This window comes from Haplochromis burtoni, unplaced genomic scaffold (genome assembly GCF_018398535.1).
Source record: "Haplochromis burtoni strain Fernald_Lab_line unplaced genomic scaffold, NCSU_Asbu1 Contig_163, whole genome shotgun sequence".
Classification (NCBI taxonomy): Eukaryota; Metazoa; Chordata; class Actinopteri; order Cichliformes; family Cichlidae; genus Haplochromis; species Haplochromis burtoni.
This window is the reverse complement of record NW_024582524.1, coordinates 533,676-555,835: the sequence shown is the minus strand read 5'-3', so window position 1 is coordinate 555,835 and position 22,160 is coordinate 533,676. Positions and strand designations below refer to the sequence as shown.

Genomic DNA, 22,160 nt, shown 5'->3' with positions numbered 1-22,160 from the left:
ATCTATCTATCTATCTATCTATCTATCTATCTATCTATCTATCTATCTATCTATCTATCTATCTATCTATCTATCTATCTATCTATCTATCTAATATAAAACCCAGTTAAATGCGTAATTAAGGACCTCTGTAAGCAGATGGTGGGCTGAATTAATTGAACAGTGTTGATGCATCAAGAGGGAGACAGAGATAAAGAAAGGATGGAGTGGGAAGAAGAATATAGAAGAAGAAAAAAGGGAAAATAAGGTGGAAGTCACAAAGACACAATTGGTTTGAATATGTCTTATGATACTGCCAAAAGTTGAATTTTGCTCCATCCTGTCTAAATTTGCCAGACACTCCCTGGCCTGAAACTGCTTATTTTATTCCTTTGAAGATGAAATCAGAAAGTTTCCATTGTTATTTTTAGCTATTGTCAGGTGGTTGTTCGACCAGTAAAAGCACACCTTGACAAAAATGCATTTCGGTCACGAACAGCTACAACAGCTTTTTTTTTCTTAGCCACAGATGAGATGCACTTAAAGAATCGTTTTTTAAACTGCTCTCTGAGCTCAGATTTGCACCACTGCTAAGTGAGTAAACACAGTTAAATCATTCTGCTGTGCTGACCCAATCTCGTTCCAAAGATATTAGTAAATGAATTGGCTGAAGGATAATTTTGTTTACTTCTATAAACAGATCAATTTTGGCCAGTTCTAATCAAATGAGATGCAGAGTGCAGGAGCCGAGACTTTTCCTGTCAACACTCCAGTATCAGGAAAGCACTGTGCATAAATTTAGTTGAAGTAAGCTTCTATTTTTTTCCCTTTTTTTTACTGCTTAGTTCAATTTATACCTTAGGCTGCAAGATCTTCATCAGCGGAGTATGTTTTAACAATTTAAAATGGTTATGGAATGATTTGAGTTAAATTAATGATGTTATATTCTTCTTCTTGTGTTTCCTTTTTTTTCCAGGGCCAAGTCATGTTTCGTAATGGAGAGAGAATGGGCACAATAAAATTCAACCAGTTTCAAGGTATGTGTGATATCACCACCTGTCTCTTTTTTTGTTTTGTTTTTTTACTATAAATTAGGCTCCTGGAGTGTGTGGAGCCTATCATAGCTGACACAGGCCAAAAGGGAAGAGTACACTTTGGAAAGGGGACCTGTCACAGGGCCACATAGAGAGGGAGAACGAGAGACAAAAACACACTGTCACATCCACTCATACAGCCAATTTAGAAATGCACGTATATTTTTTCGACTAGAGGAAACTTATGCAAGCAGGTCGAGAGCCTGCAAACTCCACACAGAAAAGAGCCCAGGCTGACCAGGATGTTGACAAAAGTAGCCTTCTTGGTGTGAAGCAGTGAGGGTGGCTCGGTATAAGTGCAAGTGGCCCGCTTTTTGCCGCTTTTGTGGTTCCATCGCTCGATTCCCTCCACAGGCGTGGATGTGTTGGTGACAGAGAAGAAAACACTTTTAGAACCTTATTTCAATGCTACTAGCATAGCAATTAAGTATTTAATCATTTAAAATTTCACAACACAATATGTGTTATATGAGAAAAATACAGAACAAATTGATTTATATTTAACGCTCACTACATTTCCTATGTCACACCCTCCTGTAGCCATCCACACTTATTCGTAACATGACTCCAGACTCTAGAAGTATATTGCTATCATTTGTTGAATGCGAATTACTCACATCTCTGTTCAATAAGAACTGAAGTTGTTTTGCTGTATTATCACAGCCATCTGGTTCCAATTAAAAGGCTGCCATTGTTCATACCATTGTCTATAGCTGCAGCAGACACCTATTCAGAAGAAAGAGAGGCTGAGAATATTTCCACGTTGGAAGTTAGATGCTTTGTTCACATATTTCTATTATTTTTCTGGAGAGAAAAATTTGCTGTAAGAACTGTTTTCCACAAAAATAGGCATGAATTGTTTAGAACATTTGTATTTCTTGTGTGGAAAGCTTCCACAGGACTATCTGTGTGGTCACATAAGACACATAAGATGAACAATAAATTGCAAAACCTTTAACTATGGCCTTTACTCCTCTGGTATTATAGGATTTGTGCACGGACATGTATATGAGAAGCATGCCTCGGTAGTCTTTGTCCTCATATGGCATCATCCTGAGGTTGTTTTGAGCCAATGGGGCCTGCTGAGTGGGAGAATAACCCAGAGATTGCATCTTGGTGCAGGGGATCCCCAGCTCCCAGGCTTCCCAGACTATATGTAGCACACTGCATGGCGCTGTTCAGTCCTCTCTGCCTCACCATCTTATCTTCCTGACTGCAGAGGGGCTTGATCCCTCTGGCGGTTTGCATCACACTCCTTGTGTGTGTGTGTGTGTGTGTGTGTTTCTATCCCTGACAGCAGAAGAAATATAAAAGGCAGTATATGAATGCACTTTCTGGTTTGTGTGCCTTTGTTGGTGATTGAGAGCAGACAGCTGTCCTAAAAAAGTGTATAGTTAGTATGTAATAGAGATGGTACGATACCACTTTTTTAAGTCCGATACCGATATCATAAATTTGGATATCTGCCGATACCGATATAAATCCGATATAGTGTGTTTTTAATCAATAAAACTGTTTTTTTAATATCTTGCTGCATTTTGTATAAGTTCATACTCAAGTTTAAATAAACAACAACACTAAAGCTATTCTGTTATACCTGTATGTAAAAAATACACTGCACCCAAAATATTTCATAGTTCAGCAATACTGATCAATCTAATAAACTTAAACCTACTCCATCCTCCCTATTCTGGTATTTTAAAGAGTACTTAGCAGAAATATTAAGCAACCTAACTAATAGGGTTGCAAACTCCCAGCAAAAAAAAATAGGGAACCACCCCCCACCCTCCACCTCATGATGCTTAATCGACGTAATCAACTTTAATTTGATGCAGTGTGAAAAAAAAATGCACAGAAATAAATTATTTTTCAAGAATAATTAAATAGATTCAACATCTTTCTTCAACAGAATTGCAGACTGCACAGATGGTACCTTCCCAAAGGAAAAAGTACTATAGCTTACTAGGGTATATTAGACTTAATAGTTACTATATACAGTAATGGACTTCTATACATTTTACATCAGATTAAAACTTTGGGTGTAAGATTCAGATAATTATTTATTAAAAGCTAGACATTTTAAATGAGAATAAGAAAGAAAAGTATGTCTTTGTGCCCCCTTTTCCCTGTTAATGCCCTATCGGCCCCCCTGGCTAAACTTTGCTAGATCCGCCCCTGCACAGTTACCAGCCGTCAGCTACTAGAAAAAGATCCTGGTGTAGAAAGTAATATTAAATAAATTCTAACAACAGCTTATCAAGCTTAAACGTGCTGCTGTTGTTCAGCCGCTGGTTTCCTCTTTCTGGTGCAAAGTGGGCCAAAAACAAAGAAGAGAGACGGACTCGCGACAGAAAAGCCGATCAGCTGATCATTAAGTCAGTTTCACGATTGAAGTAGCAGCAGGAGAGGGAGGAGAGAGAGAGAGGCAGTCGCTCCATATATCGGTTGTTAAGCTTAACGCTGGAATGCTTTACAAACATTCAGAGATGAACTTACACACTTGCTTTACTTCTCTCTGGGATAACTTCCTCGGAGATGAAATGCTGGTTTGGTAGCGAGGCTACAAATACACACACGCTCTATCACGTGAGCACACTGCTCCACGTGCTACGGTTATGAGGCGAGTTACGCCGTGTCGCAAGTTTTGTGAGGTGCTTTTTTGATATTTAATGGATCGGATTACATTTTTTATTTCTCTCCGATATCCGATCCAGTAATTTACTCAGTATCGGACGATACCGATACGTAATATCGATCGGTCCATCTCTAGTATGTTATAGAAAAACTGCAGGAAAGTGTTATGTGCAAGTGCCCTATACCTGGGTTTAATTGGGTCTGAAAGTAACAAAGCAGTTTTTGTGATATTGACCACACTGCTTTGGGAGCTGCATGCAAGGAATCAAACTGATTCAAAATCATAGTAACTAGGAGTCAGCCTTTTATACACCTATAAATTCACTTAGCACAGCAAAATTCACTTAAATCATCAAACAATTATAAATAAGGACTAAATAAATACATCTAATAAAACTAATAAAAAGAAAGTGTTTTTAAATGAACAGAAGATTCGTCTAACCATTTGGGGCATCACAGCTTACTTGGAAAAAAACTTGAATAGTGTTAAAAATATCCCTTGAAAAAGCAGTGGTGGTATACGATAATACAGCCTGTGACTTATGAACTAATTTCCCCAACATTTACGATGTAATTTATCTGAATTTGGAGTTGAGAAACAAATGATGCTGCATTTTTATGAGGAGAGTGTTTACCCTCCTTGTACAGCAGATTCCCAGTAATATTAGGATCCTCTGTAATACAGTCCATACCCCTAACAGTAATGTGTAATTACAATGTAAAAAGTGTCTGTGTGTGTGTGTGTGTGTGTGTGTGTGTGTGTGTGTGTGTGTGTGTGTTGGTGGGTGGGAGGGTGAAGAAGCAAGGTGAACTCATTACTAAAAAAAAGTACACACAGTATAATTTTTGTCTTCTTGCTTTTAAAGGTACAGTGTGTAAAATCTCACCACTAAATGTCAGTAGATTGCAGATCGCAGTCAGTTCAGTTTGCTTACTGCTCCATAATTCAAGAGAGTAATCCTCGCTGCGGTGACCGCTGACAAACAAAATATTTAAGGATCAAAGTTTTCTGAGTTATAAACTGTAACTTTCTGTTATGAAAACGGTAGTTATGAATTGGATTGTTAGGAAGTGAAATCTGTTTTCGGTCACAAAAAGGAACCTTTCTAATGGTACCAGTAAGGCTGGTAAAATGAATTATAGTATTATGCCTGTGATTATGCTTTTGTCATCCAAAAGAGAAACTTTTTTTGTCTCTTTCATTTGCAATTTTGCTTCTTTGGTGAAGATAAATGTAGGTATGATCCTTCATATCTTGTATCTGAAGGTGCGGTGGTGGATTAAAATTTGAGTTTGGCTTACAAGTCCCTTGTCCTCCACTTTGGTGTGTAGGGGGTTGGTTTATAGCCACATGCATAAAACGTGATTAGGTGAAACACTGGTGTCTATCTTGGTCACCGTATTCAGGATGGTGGGCCGACATAGCTGCCTCCACAAATCTGTGCCCCCTGCTTTGTGTTATTAATGGATTAATTATAAGTTTGTAAGAACATATCAATTTGTTAGAAAATATAAGCAAGAGTTTAAATAACATAGCAGTACAGTAAAACCCCAAACCACAATGATAAATAGCAACATTAAAAATACAGGACTGGCAACATATTTCTATGCATATTCAAAATTTCTGATATGCAGAATTCCTAACCCCTTCTGTGTTTATCTATCACCCTTGTTCCTCACCTTGTTTTCCGTGTCTCTCCCGCTTTCCTCCATCAAGTCATCTCCTTATATTCGCATCGCTCACTATTTTCTCTTGGTCTTATGATACTGTATTTCCTCCACCCCTTTTAACCTTCACCAATCACCTCTTCCTCACTTGTCAGGGTTCGTAACTGTGTTACCCTTTTGTCACACCAGGCGTGCAGGGACAGCCCCAGCTTGAATATTTCAAAAGGGAGCAATCCCCAACATGACCCTATCATCTGTTTTCTCCTCTGATCCTCCATTTTCCCCTGTCAGGCTTTCTTAGTCAGGGGCCTCGACGGCTTTTATTCCCACTCTCTCATGGGAATAAGAGATCCCTCTCTACTAGAGGTCTTGATCTCAGTTGCTGTACTTCTGAGTACAGATTTTGAATCAACACACTTACATGCATGGTAGATAAGGAACCATTATTTTCTTTTTCTGTAGAAAATGTCACACACACACATATATATATATGTGTGTGTAAGTTTTCTGCACTATACTAGAGGGACTGTTCTTCAAAACATATTCCCTCATTTGGTGGTTTGAAAAGTGAAGTCTAACATGTTGCTCCAAAGTCTCCCGCATGTGTTTAAATCTCAATCTGACTGCGAGGTCATATGATTCACATCATTCTTACCCCACATTCATTCTTACCCCACTTTTTAGTGACCTCTCCAGCGCTTTGGATCAAAACATTCATCCTTACAGCGAACCAGGATAGAAATGTTTCGTTACAGGATAAAAGTGATCACTTGGAAAAACTTTGCATTGAATTGGCAACAAATGGATTTAAACAAAACCAGAAAATGTCCCCCACAACAGAGCCACCATATCATATCAGTGTAAGGGGATGCATTTGGATTTCTGAATTTCTTGCTTTTCCATCATGTCTTGCGGGAATTTAGAATAAGAACAACCTGCTACTGTCAGCGTACCTCCAGGCAATAGTGTTTTAGCATAACTTTCAACTAAAATAGCTCTTAAGACTACTGTATCACCAGTGTTTTGAAGGAATCAGGAATTTTCTATTTTTTTCTGTTTGAATTTAACAGATCAGACATGACAAAAATACAGTTAACGTGATTAAAGGCAGTCTAAAGTGAAGCTCACACAAAAACAAGCCCAAACAACCTTGATTACATTTACAAACACTGCTACAAAAATGGGTCAGACTGTGTTCATAAAAAGCGGTCTGATCCTTGGTAATCAGCAGAGAGAGTTATAGTAAAAGAGTACCGGCAATTTCCATTTTGTAATTTTCAAACCAGCATGAGGATCGTCTGTGATTATGATGCTGGTGCATCAGTGGGGGGAAAAGTATTTTTCATAATGCTAAACTGAACATTTTTTAAGGGTAAGTTTCAGAAAGGCTTTTTAAAAAATCATGTTATCATGCCAGTTATATCTTGGACCTTCAGGCAATAGATTCCAGCAGAGAGGCCCTGACTTGAAAATGCTTTAAATTTGTCCAGCCTTTAAACCTTTAATGCTAATTGCCAGCTCGTTATTGATTCTTGGACTCTAGTTGAACTTCTTTACATAATTCACAGTTCATAATAATCTTTATTTATTTCTAGGTGCGACCCCTCAGTTCATTCATTGTCTGAAACAAGCTGTTTTATCTCTTCTCCGTTAAAACCAGCTGTCTTCAGATTGGCTGCTCTTTGCAAACAGAAGGTTTAAACCTCAGGTGGGCGGGGCTTCTGCATTTACTAGTTAAAGGGAGGACTCTTAGGCACATTTAGGTACTGATCTTTGGCACTGATACTTGGTATTGTACTAAGAAATGAACTCACTAAATAATAAACTTGCTTATTCTTAAGCAATTATATTCTTCTTAACTCATATTTCAAAGAATCCTAGAAGAGATAATCCCCTTGTTATTATGGTCCATATCATTCTTATACCAGAGATCTCACACCACAAGTACACAAGCTATTTGTTTTTCTTTTGAGCACTGTTGGTCATGAATGGAGTGTCTGTACAGACCGCCTTCAGCAGGTTCTCCTGCAAATCTTTAGTGATTCAGTTTCTACTCATCTCTTGTTTTCTAACATCTAGACTTTTTCTTTCTTTCACATCCATGAAAACCTGCTCCCTGAATTTGAACTGATTTTGCCAGCTGGTGTCTCCTGGAACTTGAAGTGTCTTGGTGGTCCCACTTTAAACCATTGCCTTTTTTGTGTAATAAAAAGAGTCCTCGTCAGCTTTTGAGACACCTTGAACACCTGTAACACTGAATGCTGGATGACTGTTTAAGTTTAAGTGCTTTCTTATGGATTTCTTCAAAGTTAAATTGTAACAATTTGTTATTCTAACATACTCCAAGGTAATTAGAACAATTATACTCAGGAGATGGACGGTAATGATATGGCTGTAATGGGGAAAAAAGCATAAAAATGAAAGAATATTAACTATGCAGGTGTTAATAATTTTGATATTCATTTTCATTTTTATTATTATCAAACTTCTACATTTTAATGACATTTTCACTGACTTTTCGATTGTGTTATATTGACTAATCAAACAAAAGACAATTAAATGTCAGGCCACAGACTGAGCGACAGGTTGAATTTAACATCCTGCTGCAGCCATCCGTATTCCTGTGGGGACAGAATGCTGTGATAGCATTGCAGCCTTTGAAAGGAGGAATGCTGATATATAGTCCCTTCTGCTGTTTAGGACGCAGTCAAGAGAAATTAGTCAGTGGCCCTGAGTCACTGTGAGAGGGTTGAGAAATGCAAATCTTATTGCCTAAGCACATTTACTGCACTGTAAAATTGTCAAATAGTCATTTTCAACAATCGCTGATGGGTTGATGGGAAAACTTCAGGTCACTTGAGGTCATTTAGAGAGAAAAAAGAGCCCTGTGATGCTGCAGTAGGTGATGTTTGTCATTTTCCATTCAAGGGCATTGCTGCGGAAGAGTTCAGTGGGCCTGCAAAAGAGTGATAGCAGCGAGGATCAGAGAGATTTGACATCTGCAGCACGAGAAATTGCGGGTTGTTTGTAGTACTTACAAAGAAAAAAAAAGATCTGGATAATCTGTCCCCTCTCTCTGTCCCCCTTGTGTAATCTGAGTAATCTTTATGAGTGAATACCCAGGTCTGTCTGACAAGGTTACGCTTCCTCCTGTATTACACCTGTGAGACTCATCGTTGCTTCTAAAAGAAAAAACTGTAAACTCTGAAATAGCTTTGTTTGAGCACAGCTCCGGAGAGGCTGATGGTGTTTATGGGGTGGGGTTACTGCAGTTTGCTATCCCCTGAATGTAATCAGAAAACACTACAGCAACCTGATAGTGTAATAAAAAAATATATAATTATTGTTTGCTCTAAAATAAGTAAGAGATAGACATAACTACCCTTTGAAGTATGCTTTTTGCTGCATTTGTCAGGTTTTTATTTCTTTGTTTGCTGACTGGATTCTACAGTATCTGCTTTCCGTTAAACTCCTGGTTTCACTGACGTATAATACACAAGGAATTAAAACTATATAAAACAATAAGATCACTTTCTGGCCATTTTAGGGTGAAAATGAAAGCTGCCGTTTGAGAATTTTAAATGTAGGTAATCATGCTGAGTGTCTTAAAATTTAGTGTTATGGATATTTTGTTAAATCACTAATGGCCCTTTGGAAAATCTTGGGGCTTAAAGCTCTCTTTGAGGTTGTATTACTGTGTGTAGCGATAGAGCTTAAAGCTGGGTTATTCACTATGTCAGATTAATGTGTGAATTTTATTTGTTCCTCTATCTCATTTTCTCCAAATGTGAAACACTTGGTCCAACATTTTATAAACCCAGCATGGTGCTTCTTATAATTAAAGAACCCATCCAGACGTCTGCAAAGATCTATAAAATATCCTACTTGGACTAATAATTTGTCTCTTTTTTTGTTCATAAATGAGTCCGATTAAAAAAATGAAATGTCGTCCTACCTCTGTAGATGAATGAAAACTGATATGTGTCACTGCATTCAGCTAACTTTAGCTACTGGATTCTCAGTGTATGTACAAAGCAAGATTCAAGTTTCCATATCAGACTTCACTGAAGTTGTCTGTTGAAGCAGGCCTTCCACACTACTGCTTCTTCTTTCAGGCACAATAAATCAAAGACACAGAGACATGACTCTCAAAGAATGCTGAATTGAAAAGTGTGTCTGCAGCAGCAAAGGCATGCAGTTTTTATGTTCTGCTGACCATTGAAATTACAGTGACTTTAACTAATGCTCCACAATAACTGCCCAAAAAAGTGGCATTTCACGTTGGTGCCAAGTTTCTGGAACTGAAGAATAAATCATTTGGCACAGTAAAGGTCAAACATCAAACAAAAGTAAAACTCACCAAAACACAGTTCTGATGGATTTTAACATGACTACCTGAATGATTACACATTAATTGATCTAACCAATTAATGTCATACTAACAATATGTCTGGAGGGATGGTGATGCCAGTTTGCCTGCTGAGTTAGTCAGAAGGTCATGGATGAATTGCTGTGATATCTGAACATCTACTTGATGTATTGGAACGAAACAAAAAATAATGAAAAGATTCCCACAGAACCTCAGTGACTTTGACCTCCAGGTGACTTTTATTAGACCAAAACAGTGAGAATGAAATTAAGGGTTTCTAGTGAAATGTCTCTACTACTTCTAGATGGAACGCAGATGTATTTAACACAGACATTCATTTTCCGTTCGTGGTCTTTGCATTTGAGTGAATGTCTCCTTTACTTTTGCACCATCATTGGGCCATGTAATGCTTTGGTTTCCTGAGCAATTATTAGTTCTCTTATCAGTCTCAGCTGTAAATTTTACAGTGCTAAATAGAAAGCCTTAGCACATTGTCAAGCTAAACTAAGACTGTTAACATGAGTAAAATTACTTGCTGAACATTAGCGTACTGTCATTGTGAACCTGCAGTGTCAGTGTCAGATAGAGCTGCAAGCTTTCAAAACTGGGTTTAACTGTATGCATTTTTATATGACGCTTGGAGAGTTTATTTACATATATTTATGTTGATGCCTACATATCTGTGCTTTTTTTCTGTTTCAACAGAGGGACAGGAAGTGAAAGTCGGTGAATACAATGCAATTGCTGATGTGCTGGACCTCATCAACAACTCCATCAGGTTCCAAGGTATGTGGCTGTGTGAGGAATCTAAAACTCACTAAAGAAAATCTGTTGATTATTCCAATTTTTTTTTAACCAGGATGTTTCAGTAAAGACTAAAAACTTAGCAGCTCCTTTTATGCTCACTTATGCTCTTGAACCCAAACTCCTTCCAACTAACATAAATATACAGACCCACTCAGACAACACCACCACTCAGTGAAGGAACTCACCTCCCTAAACTGTTCTCTCACAGCTAAATTATTTACCAGTACATTTTTCTTCAACCCCTTCCATGTTTCCCTGTGTTGACATACTTTGTAATTTGTGCGATGCTCAAAGCCATTTTCTGAGCCTTTCTCCACATACAGAAAGTCTAAGACTGTAGCTTCTAAAAAGCTTGTTTCCACATCGCTGACCACAGTAAGTGGAAATATGTAAGATGATGCTATTACGATCGATTGGCATACTGGAGATAGAAAAATACAGCAAAAAAAAGGGGAAAAGAAAGTGCAGCATCCTAAGAGCCATTATCATAGAGACACTTAACTAGTGGAAACTGGGGGACCAGGAAATTATCTCTAAAAATAACCGGTGCTACTGCAGCATCACTATTCATTGGAAGAACTGAAGTTAAGACAGTTTTATTTTATGCTTTACTATGATAAAATAACTCTTTTGCTTGTATCACAAACCTTCTTTCTTGTAGGTGTAGAGCCACCGAAGGATCGGACGTTTGTGCGTCTGCAGAGGCGCCACATCAACGTGCCGCTCTACAGCATCCTGTCCACCATCACCATACTGGGCATGCTCATGGCCGGGGCCTTCCTGTTCTTCAACATCAAGAATCGGAATCACAGGTCAGCACAAGTTGTACAACTAGCCAGCAAAGGTGAAATTTGTCAATGTAGAGTGGAAGGAAGAAGGTAAATTATGGACTAGTAGGAAGAGAGAAGTAGTGGTAGAAGAATCTGAGGAGACTGAATGGTATTGAAAAGAGATGGCACGATACCACTTTTTAATGTCCGATACCGATTCCGATATCATAAATTTGGATATCTGCCGATACCGATATGAATCCGATATAGCGTATTTTGTAATCAATAAAACTGTTTTTTATAAATATCTTGTGCATTTTGTATAAGTTTTAAAAAACAAGAGACTGAAGCTATTCTGTTATACCTGTATGCAAAAAATACACTCCACCCAAAACATTTTATAGTTCAACAACACTGATCAATCTGATAAACTCCCAGCAAAAATATTAGGGAACCACCCCCAGCCCTTAATCGAATTAATCAACTTTAATTTAATGCAAGTATAAAATCAATTATTTTTCTACAATATTTAAATAGATTCAACATCTTTCTTCAACAGAATTGCAGACTGCACAGATGGTACTTTCCCAAAGGAAAAAGTGGTATAGCTTACTAGGGTGTATATTAGACTTATTAGTTACTATATGCAGTAATGGATTTCTATACATTTAATCAGATGACCACTTTTGTTGTAAGATTCAGATAATTATTTATTCAAAGTTTTTAAATCACATAACAAAGAAAAGTATTTCTTTGTGCCCCCCTTTCCCTGTTAATGCCCTACTTGGCCCCCCGCAAAACTTTGCTAGATCTGCCCCTGCACAGTTACCAGCTGTCAGCTACATAAAAAAAGGATCCTGGTGTTATTTCTCAGAAACAATTCATAACTTCCCTTCAACCCATTCATGTCACCTAAAAGGTAAACCTGTTTCTCCATCACCTGTTCAGCTCTGATGATTCAGTAAGGACATCTCCTGGTTTCATCTGCATGTTTCCCTCTCACCAGATAACCAAACCGATATCATGACCAGCACTTTTTACAGCTGTGGCTCCAGCAAACATCAGCTGATACTAGAAAGTAATATTAAATACATTCTAACAACAGCTGATCAAGCTTAAATGCGCTGCTGTTGTTTAGCCGCTGGTCTCCTCTTTCTAGCGCAAAGTGGGCGATAAACAAACAAGAAAGACGGGACTTGCGGCAGAAAAGCCGATCAGCTGATCATTGATCAGTTTCATGTTTGAAGTAATAACAGGAGAGGAAGGAGAGAATGAGAGAAGTAGATGCAATTGCGCAGAAAAGACAGAATAACTCCAGCTTTGTGTCCATTTTTTAATTCTAGCTGAAGTACGGGACAAATCGCTTCCTTTTCACCTCAATATGGAACTCCGATGGCCAGTCCAGCTGTGGCTCCATATATCAGTTGTTAAGCTTAACGTGGAAATACTATGCAAACATTCAGGGATGAACTTACACACTTGTTTTACTTCTCTGGGATAGTTTTCGCCTAGATGAAATGCCGCGGTTAGGAAGCATGTAGCGACGCTCCAAATGCTCCAACAGACCGCCGACAGGTCTCGCAGACAACAGCCGCTCTATCACGTGACACATACTGCTCCGATGCGCCGAGCTGTGTTACGCCAAGTAGCGCGTTTTGTGAGGTGATTTTGTGATACTTCGGATCGGATTACATTATTTATTTCTCTCCGATATCCGATCCAGTAATTTAGGTCAGTATCGGGCCGATACCGATACGTAATATCAGATCGGTCCATCTCTAGTATTGAAATCAAAAAATGATGAAGCATGAGCATAATGATGAACTATTTCTGGAGAAATACTATTATTTAGCAGCTCTCACTTTGTATAAGATTAAACTCTACTCTATCATCATTTGAATCTCCTCTAATCCTTTATTCTTTTCTTTTCAGATTAATCAAGATGTCCAGTCCCTACATGAACAACCTGATCATCCTGGGAGGCATGCTCTCTTATGCATCTATCTTCCTGTTTGGTCTGGACGGAGGTTTTGTTTCTGACAAAGAGTTTGAGACCCTCTGCACCGTGAGTCCTCTTAAGAGTGTTCTCCTATAAATAAAATAATGAATAAAGGCAAGAATTTAAAATTTGCCTCAATTAAAAAGGAGAAAAAAAATACCCATCCACTGCCACACCACCAAAGTATATTTTATTAGTCAAAAAAGAGATGCAAGCTTTATGTCTTTGTTTTAAATCAATTTATCAGCATATTAACCAAACATATTCTGTGAGCACTCGTTGGTTCAAGTTGATTGGTTTTTAAAAAAGAAATGGACTCAATCGTGTCCAGAGGAGGCGAAACCTTTATTATAAACAGTGTACACATCTTATCTGAATATGTGTATACAAATATGAAATTCTCTTCTGGCCATGTTTGCTCTCATCTTATGTCAGTAATGTCAAACTCATACAGCCCACTTTGATATTATGTGAAACTCTCCTTGCTGTCAGTGTAAAGGAATTTAACTTTTTATTGAATACCTCAGATATTTTAAAATAAGATTTGTCATCGCAGTGTTTCTGCATGATAACAAAATGCTGCTGCAGTAAATGAAAGACAGCTGTCAGCGTGACTGTTTGGGCTTAAATTTGCAAAAAGTTCTTGTAGCTCTCTGACTGCCGTATAATAATAAAACAAAGTTTTTGTTATTTTACAGAATTTATTTTATTTTATTTATTCTTTTTGTTTTACTATGGATTTTAAAAAAAATAGTATATAGTGAAAAACTTTTCTATCATGTAATTGTTTATCAGGTGCTTAGTTATTTTCGTGTAGTATGAATGGGCTTTATCTGTAGGAAAAACGGTAAAACGTAGGAAAATACAATTAATAAACCGGAATTGATGCCCTCCTACACCTTCAGTGGGCCAGATAGAAGTCTTTGATGGGTCACTTCTCATCCCCAGAATCTTATGTCATATAACAGTTTCTAAAGACTGGAAAGCACTACCAAAAGATGAATCGTATTCACATGTGACTGTGTGAAAACTAACAGAATCTCTCTCTGCAGGCCTTTTGTAAGCATGCTGCATATTAAGTATCTCCCCTCAGGTAGCATTACTGTGTGACTGTGTAGATACTGGATTAATTAAAGAGTTTTGATTACAGTGATAACTGGTTTCCACTGAGACACCCACCCTGTTCAGATATAGAGACACAAATATGCACATGTGTACCAAAGAGGTGTTAGGCAGAGCACGTCTTGAACTTCTGTCACCTGGTTCAAGCTCTGCTGCAGAGCCACAACAGAGTTTGTCACTTCAGACTTCGGGTGCTGCAGCAGAGGAGCACAGAGGTTTATCCATTCACTGCTACCGATCAATATCTGCTGGTTGCTTTGAGAACAAATGGCGTAATTGTTTTTTCGCTGTCTTCTTCTTTTCTTTACCGCTGTGCCACATTTTGTTGCTTTCTCATATGTGTATGCAGATATAGAGAGCTTGTACACAGATACACAGGTAAAAAGAAAATATGTACCGTATACAGTAATCAAATACAAAACATGAAATCGCGCACACAGGGTCTCTGTGGCTGTATTAGGGTTTTCTCAGTTATAGTTGCACTTGAAGCTTTAAAAACACATCAGCGGTGCCATTTGTGCCGTGGAAGTAGGAGATCTACATTTTGTTTTTCATTAAAATTGAAATGCGCTCAGGAGTGTGACAGCTTCATAGTCCAGGATGTTCTCCCAGAGCTTCAGAGATGGGAAATAAATCTGACAGCGCCTTATTTTTAGAATGCTTCATAATGCTACTTTGAATGAACTTCTGGAGAAAAATGCAAATAGCTGTCAGATCAGATGTTGTTTCCAGCCTTGATCACCAGTTTATGACATGACACAATTTCATGTCTCACTGTTGTTCTGATAGGTTCGGACGTGGATCCTCATTGTTGGATACACAACAGCTTTCGGAGCCATGTTTGCCAAGACCTGGAGGGTACACGCCATCTTCAAAAATGTGAAGATGAAGAAGAAGGTATTGAAAAATATTATGATTTTTTGAAATATTTTTATAAAGGTAACTCAGTGGGTCTAACCTAATCCATTTTCTTAATCGCTTTAGCTGGTTATCCACCTTAGGGTTGTAGGGTGGTCTGGTGCCTATCCCAGTTACCACAGGATAAAAGGCAGGGAAGGACTCCTCACCACTCCATCCAGTCTATATCTTCTCGTTTTTCTGATGTGATTGAATCATGGCCCACACACTCCTGCTTCATAGATTTGCAGTAATGATTCCTCCTCCTTAAAAACGTGGTTTGATTTTTCATTTATATTCAAATTTGTTTATATCAAACAAATCTGCAGCTTTCCACTTAAACGGCCATATGCTTTCTCGAGGTTTTTAACCTTATATTTTTCATGACATTACCTACATCTGTTGGATGGCATAACTGGCGGTTGATACAACCACAGTCGTATCTGTTGGCACATGACAGTCTTTTCCAGGAGGCTTCGCATGCCTTTTATAACCCCATCGCTGGTGTGTGGGTGATTGTATTCAGTGCATCAGTGCTACTTGTGCTTTTTACAAACTGAAAGACTGGCAGCCCCATGGCACCTGCTTTTAGAATCTTCTCTGTGAGAAAAAGGATCTAGAAATACAAATGGCTTTTTAAACATCTAACACAATCTGCTTTGCTGGCCCAGTTATATAAAAGCGGTGTCGAGCTCACCAAGTGTTGCAACTCTGCTTGGCCTTTTTGTATTTATAGACCTCGCTCTCCCCTCTGTTTCTCTCTCCCTTTCTCTCACCCTCTTGCATATTGGAGGACGTGTGGGTGGCCTGCCAGAGAGAAAGCAGGAAGAGAAGGAGGAAAGAGGAAGGATCGAAGAGTGGAAGAGGTTGGAGGGATGCAGGGAAATAGTGGCAGAAGGGAGAGACAGAAGGGGAAAGGCAAAGCGTGGCAGAGAAAGGGACAAGACAAACAACATGGCCCAAATGGCAAAAAAAAAAGTAGGTTGGACTCTATGAAAAGAAAAGGGGACGCCGAGAAAAGAGGGCAAATGATAGATTAAGATAAAGAGAATCCAAGAACTGAGGCCCAGTTTAGATTGAGTTTCCACTGCAGTTCAGTCACAACACATTTGTAATCATTTTTTGTAATGTGTGACTTTGGTCCCGGCCTTTTACATTTCTGTAATTCACTGTCTTTTTCAAAGTGATCATTTAATGAAAACAAAAGAGTTTTTTCCTCTCTGACCTTTCACAGCCAATTGTTTTGCTCCGTTCCCATCCTCTCATCCTCTTTCCCTTGCTAACAGAGACATAACAAATGTTTCTCCAGAAGTAGTATTCAGGCCCTCAGGGTGTGTTTTCTGGTGGTTCAAGGCCTGGGTTTGTGTGAGCAGGACAGACACACATCCCACTTCACCCACACTGATTGAGTGCAGGGGCTTTGGCTTCACTAGAGTGATAGTTGCTGGTGGTGTCCTGAAATGTCTGCCAACTGCTGTCAGGGGAGGGACAAACACATCTTTTCTTCAAACTGTGGGATTGGAACTGCATCCCTCACTTCTTCCCCTATCCTCCCCTTCATCTTTTTTTTTCTCTGTAGGAGAGCAGGGATTGTAAATCAAGGGTGAGCTCAATAAAGGTTCCACTTGGTGGGCTGTAGCTGGCACTTGTTCACTTCTTTAAAAGCTCAGTGCCACAGACGATGCAGAGAGAGGAGAGCCAATCAATGTCCTATTATTCCAAACACATAAACACAGATAAGCATACAGTATGTGCTCACAAAAGTCCCCCTGTGTACGAGCCACACACACATATGTGTGTGATTTAAAACCTAAAAGTAGAGATTAAACATGTTGTTTTTACTGCTTCCACATATTGATCATTATTTCAGGGATTAGATGGATTGCTTCCTAACTGATAAATATACATGAAAGATACAATGCACAAAATCACTGCTGCAAATATTGTTTTCTTAATTTAATAACAATGGGAAAACAGTGGTGTCAAGAAAAAAGCAAAAATGGAGGATGGAAGTCATGCAACAAATATTTTAACTGTAAAACTGTGACTCTGTGCATGATCAGCTCCTCAAGTCTGACGTGTAGATAAGTGTAGACTGTGATTTATTTGGTCCTAACCAAATCTCATCTCTGTATCTGAAATTATTGATAGTTTTTAAGTAATTCATTGATTTTCAGGGTCTCATATCAATCATATCAGTAACCCTGTAAATTTGAATTAGCTCTGAGGCAAAATGTCCTACAGTCGCTAAAACAATGATTGGAGACTGCGGCACAAGCAAAAGTATTGTGGCCATGTGTAATTGGCTTGGAGTCTTGATGCCTTTGAAGTGACTGCTGCATGGACAGAGACTGGTCCTGCGTCCACTTGGAGTCAGTTGGCAAATCTTCAAAGCAAATTTGGTGTTTTAAGATGGTGATGAAACAGCAATAACAAAGAATCGGTCTGCTTGTGATTAAATGAGCTCAAGGTGGTTACATGCAATCTGTTTCTGAAAATGCAGCAATTAACTGTGACAAATCGATGAAAACTGCAAATTTGTTGCAGTTTACAGACAAAGAAATTCACATTTACTACTTCTGTTCAGAGTCCATTGTAGACCTTGTAGATTTCTCAATATGGAACAGAAATTCAATAATTCCTCCACAAATACTGACACAGTTGCTGCAGGATGGCAAAATGGTATAGGCACCTAGCAGACCTGCCTTTTTCTAAGAGTACAATAAGAATATAACCAACTAGCACCTCAACTAGTTGTGTTGAGTTGACTATGCTGCTTTTGTCGACTATCTGCATTTGTACAGCAGTTATTTGTAACCTCTGCCAGTCCATCTGAGTCACAGGTTGCCTCCCAACATGCGATATGTGCTATCACCTTTAATCAAAAGCTGACACCCAGGGACTGAAGGTGTTGCACACTCAACCTTTGGTTACCACAGCTACTTGCAACCAGTTGCCAAATGAGAAAAAATGCAATGTAATCACCAAGGTAACCTCCAGTTTTTCCTAGTTGCAAAGACAGCCCTCTCTTTACTGTAGTGTTACTGAGGTAGATCGCATGGATAATGTCATGATAACTACCAGTGCTGTCAGATGTTGGTACTCTAAACATGACTTTAAAAAAATAAAAGAAGCAACCATCTATGTCCCCAGTACCATGGACTCACAACTCATGTAGAGGGAGAAAAGAAAATCTGTCTGTCTTTAGAAATCTTTTGCCAAGAAAGTACCGAACCAAGCAGGATACAGTCATGGAAGTGCCACAGAGGCAGTTTTCAGTAATGAAATGTATGTTTATATATACATCTACCTGTAGACAGATTTTCACACATCACAACACAATGCAGATGTGGATGCAACATAAAAATCATCCTGAAAAATCAACAAAAAGGATCATTTTAAGAACATAGCTCTGTGGTGGCTCTAAATTATTTGGGCTTTTTCCTCAAATTAGTAACTACAGCCACACTGGAGCCTTACTGGTGTGACTGGTGGAAAGAAAACAGACAACACTTCAGGTAATTTAGATTAATTACTGCCTTGGCAGAGTAACATATCACAGTTTAGCAGATGGTGTAGGGTAGAGTACATTTCTCAGAAATATAACATGTCTAATTACTTGTTAGATTTATAGAATTTTAATCAGTATATGTAATATATGTTGATTTTCTTCTTCATGTTGTCCTAAATGGCCCGAAGCAATGTGATAAACAATAACAGAGCACATACCTTGTTTTGCCTTGCCGACATACATCTGCTCAAAAGCACTGCATCAAAAGATGGCAGATCAAAAAACACAGTCCCATTATTTATCTCATCCTGGGCCCACTTATGGGTGGAGACCTGCACAACACTGCTGAGTTGCATCTGGGCTATGTGATACTCACCAAACACAGCCCAGCCTGCGTCCCCTGACCTTTCCTTTGATCTGCGGTTCCAGACAGTCAAACGCTATTATAAATAAAGATCACAAACAGGTCACAGCTTTCATCCCTCTAAAGTTCAGGGTACAAAGGAGGAGCTTTTGTGGTTGACAGCAGTGGCTCTTGTTTGGTGGATCTTTTCCACATTCTCTCACCACAAGGTAACAAAACTGTTGCTTGTTGGTGGCATAGTATTGACACAACTGAATGTCAACCCGTGGTTTACACCCCCGGGATGATTACAGTCTGCTAAATACGCTACGTGTCTTTATCGAATGTTGAACCAGGCCTTGGTCTTTTGGACTCACAGGCCTGGTTGGATTCCGATCCCAGCAGGTGGTCATTTGCAGTTAAATACATTATTACCAGACCCTGATTAGATGGTTAAAATGAAAACAGCAGGGGTCTAGGACCTCAGATGGGATGTGAATAACTCACTTCACATAATTAGTGTGGTCAATAAGAAATGCTGTCTGAAATGACACTACAGATACTTGCATTATCATATAACATTAGCAGGTGTGGGCTATTTAGCTAATAAAAGCACCTAATTTTCTCTTCCCTCTTCAGATCATAAAGGACCAGAAGCTGTTGATTATCGTTGGCGGGATGCTGCTAATCGACTTATGCATCCTCATCTGCTGGCAGATTGTGGACCCACTTAGGAGGACTGTGGAGGAATACAGCCTGGAGGTCAGTCATCTTGTCTAAACTTGTGGTCACTTGCAGCGCTTTTGGTAATGAAGCTTACCTTAGCTGGTGGGGAGTCTTGGTGACATAAAGTCTTGCTAAAAATGCCTGAGTGTTTTGAGTTTAACCAAACAAAATGTCTGCTATAGGCTCCTGCACGAGCATCTTTGTTGTGCCTGTTATTTTTGGGTCAGGATGTTAGCCATTGCTGCCTCCTGTGCCCATCCCGTGGCCGGACATTTGCCAGCTTGAATGGGAGACTTTGGCAAGCTCCACTGGAAAAGAGGCACTTGGCATCGTTTCATCTTCGCTGGAGAGTTGGCATGGCAGGGAGCAGAAATTAAAACTGCTACAGTATACTGTGACTGTAAAGAGACTGAGATTCTCTGAGATTGGTGCAGGATTAGTCTAGCTTTGCGCGCAATTGGCTCAATTGAACATACTGTAGCTCTGGCATTAGAGGTTGATGATGTGTGAAGTGTGTTTTCAGTTAGGCATAGCATATTAGCACATAACTATCAGTGATATTAAGGTAATCCACACATTAGCAAGGCAAGTGAATATTTCTATACTCAGAGGTATTAGTCGCTTTGGTTGAATTGGGTGATTTATTTTTTATTTCATATTTCTGTGTTGAGCATACTGCCTGAAGTCAGTAGGAGTGCCCATTTTTTTTTTATCACTGGTGCAGTGAGGACCCACTGGCGAAAGGATCTGGCTATAATAGTGATTTATTAATGAAGTATACAGCAGCTGTGGTTTAGGAAAGCTAATTGTTTGAGTACATCTGCTCACTTTGCTCCACATGAAACTTCAACCAGGGACACTTCAAGCTGTGCATGTTGTTGTTGTTTTTGAGAATATCTGCAAATATCGATGCAGATAGTCTCAAAATAGATGATAAATCAATAACATATAGATGATTACAAAATTCACTGGTTTAACCAAGTCTGTTAACCTAATCAAATTATCAGATACATAAGATGATGGAATATGTTAGGCCAAGGGATACTTCAAATCCATAATCCAGTTGTAGTTTTTATAATCTGAGTGTATTAAAGAACAACTCTTCACTCAAAAACTGTAGCCAGGCAAGAAATTTCAAGTGAAGATTTGTTTTTTCTGCTTAACTGGATATGGATATGAACATACTGGCACAGAATGTTGGGCACAAACACTTCACATGAATATTCCAAGCACAGAATGTTGCGAACAAGGACTTTGCACTAACATTCCACACGAACATTCTGCCCAAACATTCTGTGCATAGAATGTTAGGTACGAACATTCTGCTTGAACATTCCGCGAACAGAATGTTGGGTACGAACATTCCGCACAAATATTCCATGCACAGAATGTTGGACACAAACACTTCGCACAAACATTCCGCACAAACATTCTGTGCACACAATGTTGGGTATGAACATTCTGCCCGAACATTCCGTGTACAGAATGTTGGGTATGAACATTCTGCACAAACGTTCCGTGCACAGAATGTTGGGTACAAACATTCCGCACGAACATTCCGTGCACAGAATGCTGGGTATGAACATTCTGCACAAACGTTCCGTGCACAGAATGTTGGGGACAAACACTTTACACGAACATTCTGCACAAACAATTCGTCCGATCATTCTGTGCACAGAATGTTGGGTAAGAACATTCCACTCGAACATTCCGCCAGGACATTCTGTCCACAGAATGTTGGGTATGAACATTCCGCACGAACATTCTGTGCACAGAATGTTGGGCACAAACATTTCGTGTACAGAATGTTGGGTACGAACATTCCGCACGTACGAACATTCTGCCCGAATATTCCGTGCACAGAATGTTGGGCAAAAACACTTTGCACGAACATTCCGCCTGAACATTCTGTGCACAGAATGTTGCGTACGAACATTCTGCCCGAACATTCCGTGCACAGAATGTTGGCCACAAACACTTCGCACGAACATTCCATGCACAGAATGTTGGCCACAAACACTTCGCACGAACATTCCGTGCACAGAATGTTGGCCACAAACACTTCGCACGAATATTCCATGCACAGAATGTTGGGGACAAAGACTTGGCACGAACATTTCGCACGAATATTCTGCCCAAACACTCTGTGCACAGAATGTTGGGTACGAACATTCTGCACGAACATTCCGTGTACAGAATATTGGGTACGAACATTCCGCACGTACGAACATTCTGCCCGAA

The 22,160-nt window shown here is 39.2% G+C and overlaps 1 protein-coding gene across 1 annotated transcript in view; it reads left to right on the top strand.

Moving 5' to 3' along the window:
• The window catches only part of gabbr2 (gamma-aminobutyric acid (GABA) B receptor, 2), a 186,264-nt gene that overhangs the window by 115,458 nt on the left and 48,646 nt on the right, over positions 1-22,160 (top strand). Inside the window, exons 8-13 of the mRNA XM_005932932.3 lie at positions 956-1,016; positions 10,450-10,530; positions 11,213-11,363; positions 13,254-13,386; positions 15,232-15,339; positions 19,833-19,955. Coding sequence (XP_005932994.1) covers positions 956-1,016; positions 10,450-10,530; positions 11,213-11,363; positions 13,254-13,386; positions 15,232-15,339; positions 19,833-19,955 — 657 coding nt within the window. The remainder of the gene's footprint in view (positions 1-955; positions 1,017-10,449; positions 10,531-11,212; positions 11,364-13,253; positions 13,387-15,231; positions 15,340-19,832; positions 19,956-22,160) is intronic.